The 2,598-nt window shown below is 38.1% G+C and overlaps 1 protein-coding gene across 1 annotated transcript; it reads left to right on the top strand.

The window, feature by feature from the left end:
• The first annotated feature begins 210 nt into the window (after positions 1 to 210).
• Positions 211 to 975, top strand: LOC149139310 (uncharacterized). Its single transcript, XM_089450680.1, has one exon. The coding sequence runs from the start codon at positions 211 to 213 to the stop codon at positions 973 to 975; it is 765 nt and encodes a 254-aa protein (XP_089306806.1).
• Positions 976 to 2,598: the final 1,623 nt, after the last annotated feature.

Here is a 2,598-nt window from a genome sequence, read left to right as displayed (position 1 = left end):
AAATGGGGAGGTTGGGGTCTAAAATCTCTCTCAGAATTCGCACAAGCGTTAACAGCGAAACAGGGCTGGTCACTTCTCAAAATGGACAGTTTATGGGCGGAAGTAATACACCAAAAATATATTTGGCCCTCCAACATCATTGAATGGCTTCGCCGACCCACTTGGAACCACCAGGGCATATCCGCGATATGGAGGGCCACACTAAAAGCTATGCCACTCATCCGTGATAACCTTCTGTGGAAAATTGGAAATGGCGCACAGGTCCGTATAGGCTTAGATCCTTGGCCTGGTTCAGGGAACGCACACCTTCTGCCGGAAGGATTGATCCGACATCTCAACAACGAGGGCATAAAATATCTGGCACAGATTGGTGATCCTCAACGATCCACTATCTTCACACAGGGATGGATCACGGATCGTCAGTGGCACCTGTCAGATGAATGGACTGATTATTGGCAAGGATACATACAGGCTCTCACCGAATCACACATCAAGCTTCATGAGGAGGAAGATGAACTAATATGGGCGCTTGCAAAATCTGGTAGTTATGCACCAAAGCTTGGCTACTTAAAGCTTATCGAAGCCAAGAAACCTGACATACTGAAAACCTGGTGGAAAGATATCTGGCAACTACAAGCTCAGCCACGGGCCAGACTTCTAATGTGGAACATTATAGCAGACAAGCTACCTACAGGCGCCTTTCTCAAAAAGCGGGCTTTCGCTGGACCTACTTGGTGTGTACTCTGCAAAAATGAGGAGGAATCATCGTCCCACCTATTCCTTAATTGCGAGGTCACAAAGGATATTTGGCAGCAAGTCACACGGGCCCTCAACATAACCACTGTCTGGAATGCTGCAGATATACCCACTGCCTGGGATCAATGGTGGACTGCGGTTGCTTCAGAAAAGGCCAGGAACTTACCGCCTGTGGTGTCCTGGTTCATATGGAATAAACGTAATGCCATAATTTTTTAGGATTACAGGGTCAACTGGCAACTACTTCCGCCTTCCATTTGCGCGGCATACACGGAAATCCCATTTGAAAATAAAATTATCACACCCAGGAACATCTTGCCTGAAAACATCAATAGAGATATGCCTTGGGCGTATTTCGACGGGGCAGCACCATTGCATGGTTGTGGGGGGGGGCATATTACTTCATCTAACAGAAACACATTACTTTCATCTGAGATTGGGACTCGGCTCGAGTACCAATAACCATGCTGAGCTTATTACACTCAGACATCTTCTATATTTTGCTCTTTCCAAAAACTGTCGACATATTCAAATCTTTGGGGACTCAAAGATTGTGATTGAGTGGGCAAATAATAAATCTATCTGTCATGCATATTCTTTGAAACACATCTTGGAAGAAATTGTTTTTTTAAAAACACATTTTGACCAGATCACTGTTTTTCATATCTACAGGGAAAGAAATGCAACTGCTGACCGACTCTCGAAAGAAGCGGCAGATCGCTCTCTAGGAGACTGGCTGATTGAAGAATACAATCCAGAGGGGATGCACAGATACTATCATCGTCCATATATTGACGGCCTGCAACAGGGGGACATCCTCCCCAATTAACTTTGATTTACTTGTTCTCATTTTTGTATATAACAGCTCAGTACTGATCGGCTCTATATTTTATATCACTGTATGAGGGCACATATACCTCAAACTCTGTCTATTTATGGTTTTTGTGAGTTACTGTATTATTTTGACGGATACAGATCCACCGTATCCTCAGTGGGACTTACAGGATGTTTATTTGTAAAATTTTTTGAACAGTGGTAACACCACACTACAGCATATGCCTTGGCATCAACAGCATGTAATCTCTATTATTTCTCTTTAATAGAAATTACGAACTCTATTTTCCTCGGAAAAAAAATATATTATCTATATATTTCATTTTTAATCAAATTTATTTTATTAAATAAATTAAAATTTTAAATTTAATTGATAAATAAAAATATCACATTATGATAACATCAAATAAATAATATAGTTAAATCTGAAAATGCACATTTACATAATAATAAACGTATAAATCGTTTGTCATGAATCTATATTATGTAATGTGTCGCAAAAACTTAAATGATCAGTTAACCATTAACCACCTCCAATTTAGCATATTTTGTACAATATTCGACAATGATTAAATTCAACATGTTTGAGAAAAACTTCACATACAAACTTGAAAATATATGGTTATATTTTCATATACAATCAGCCTAGATCCATCTTAGAGAATGATCAAATTTCTTGAAGTGCAAATTTATTTTATCGAGGTCGATGTTCAAATTTACAAAAAAACAAATTACCATTTTATGATTAAAATAAATGGAAAATATTAAAAAAAATCCTATTTAAGTGAGAGAAAATAAATTTGTCAAATCTATATATATATGAATGACAGAACATATAGTCTAAGACACTAACAAGAATTTTATATATACATATAAAACAAGGGATATAGCCTATGACACTAACAACAATGTCACCATCAACTATTTGCTTATTTTCTTCTGCCCCATATTACTTTAAACAAGTCACGCTTCATCGAAGTAGTTGCCTCTTACTCATTGTACTCTTTG

This window comes from Pinus tabuliformis, chromosome X (assembly GCF_031772625.1).
Source record: "Pinus tabuliformis cultivar Carrire ecotype Pingquan chromosome X, CPIR1, whole genome shotgun sequence".
In the NCBI taxonomy this organism is placed as follows: Eukaryota; Viridiplantae; Streptophyta; class Pinopsida; order Pinales; family Pinaceae; genus Pinus; species Pinus tabuliformis.
The sequence above is the reverse complement of the archived record's forward strand: the minus strand, read 5'-3'. Positions and strand labels throughout refer to the sequence as shown.

Coding starts and splice junctions, on each gene's coding strand:
- LOC149139310 (XM_089450680.1), top strand. CDS start 211: ATGCCACTCATCCGTGATAACCTTCTGTGGAAAATTGGAAATGGCGCA.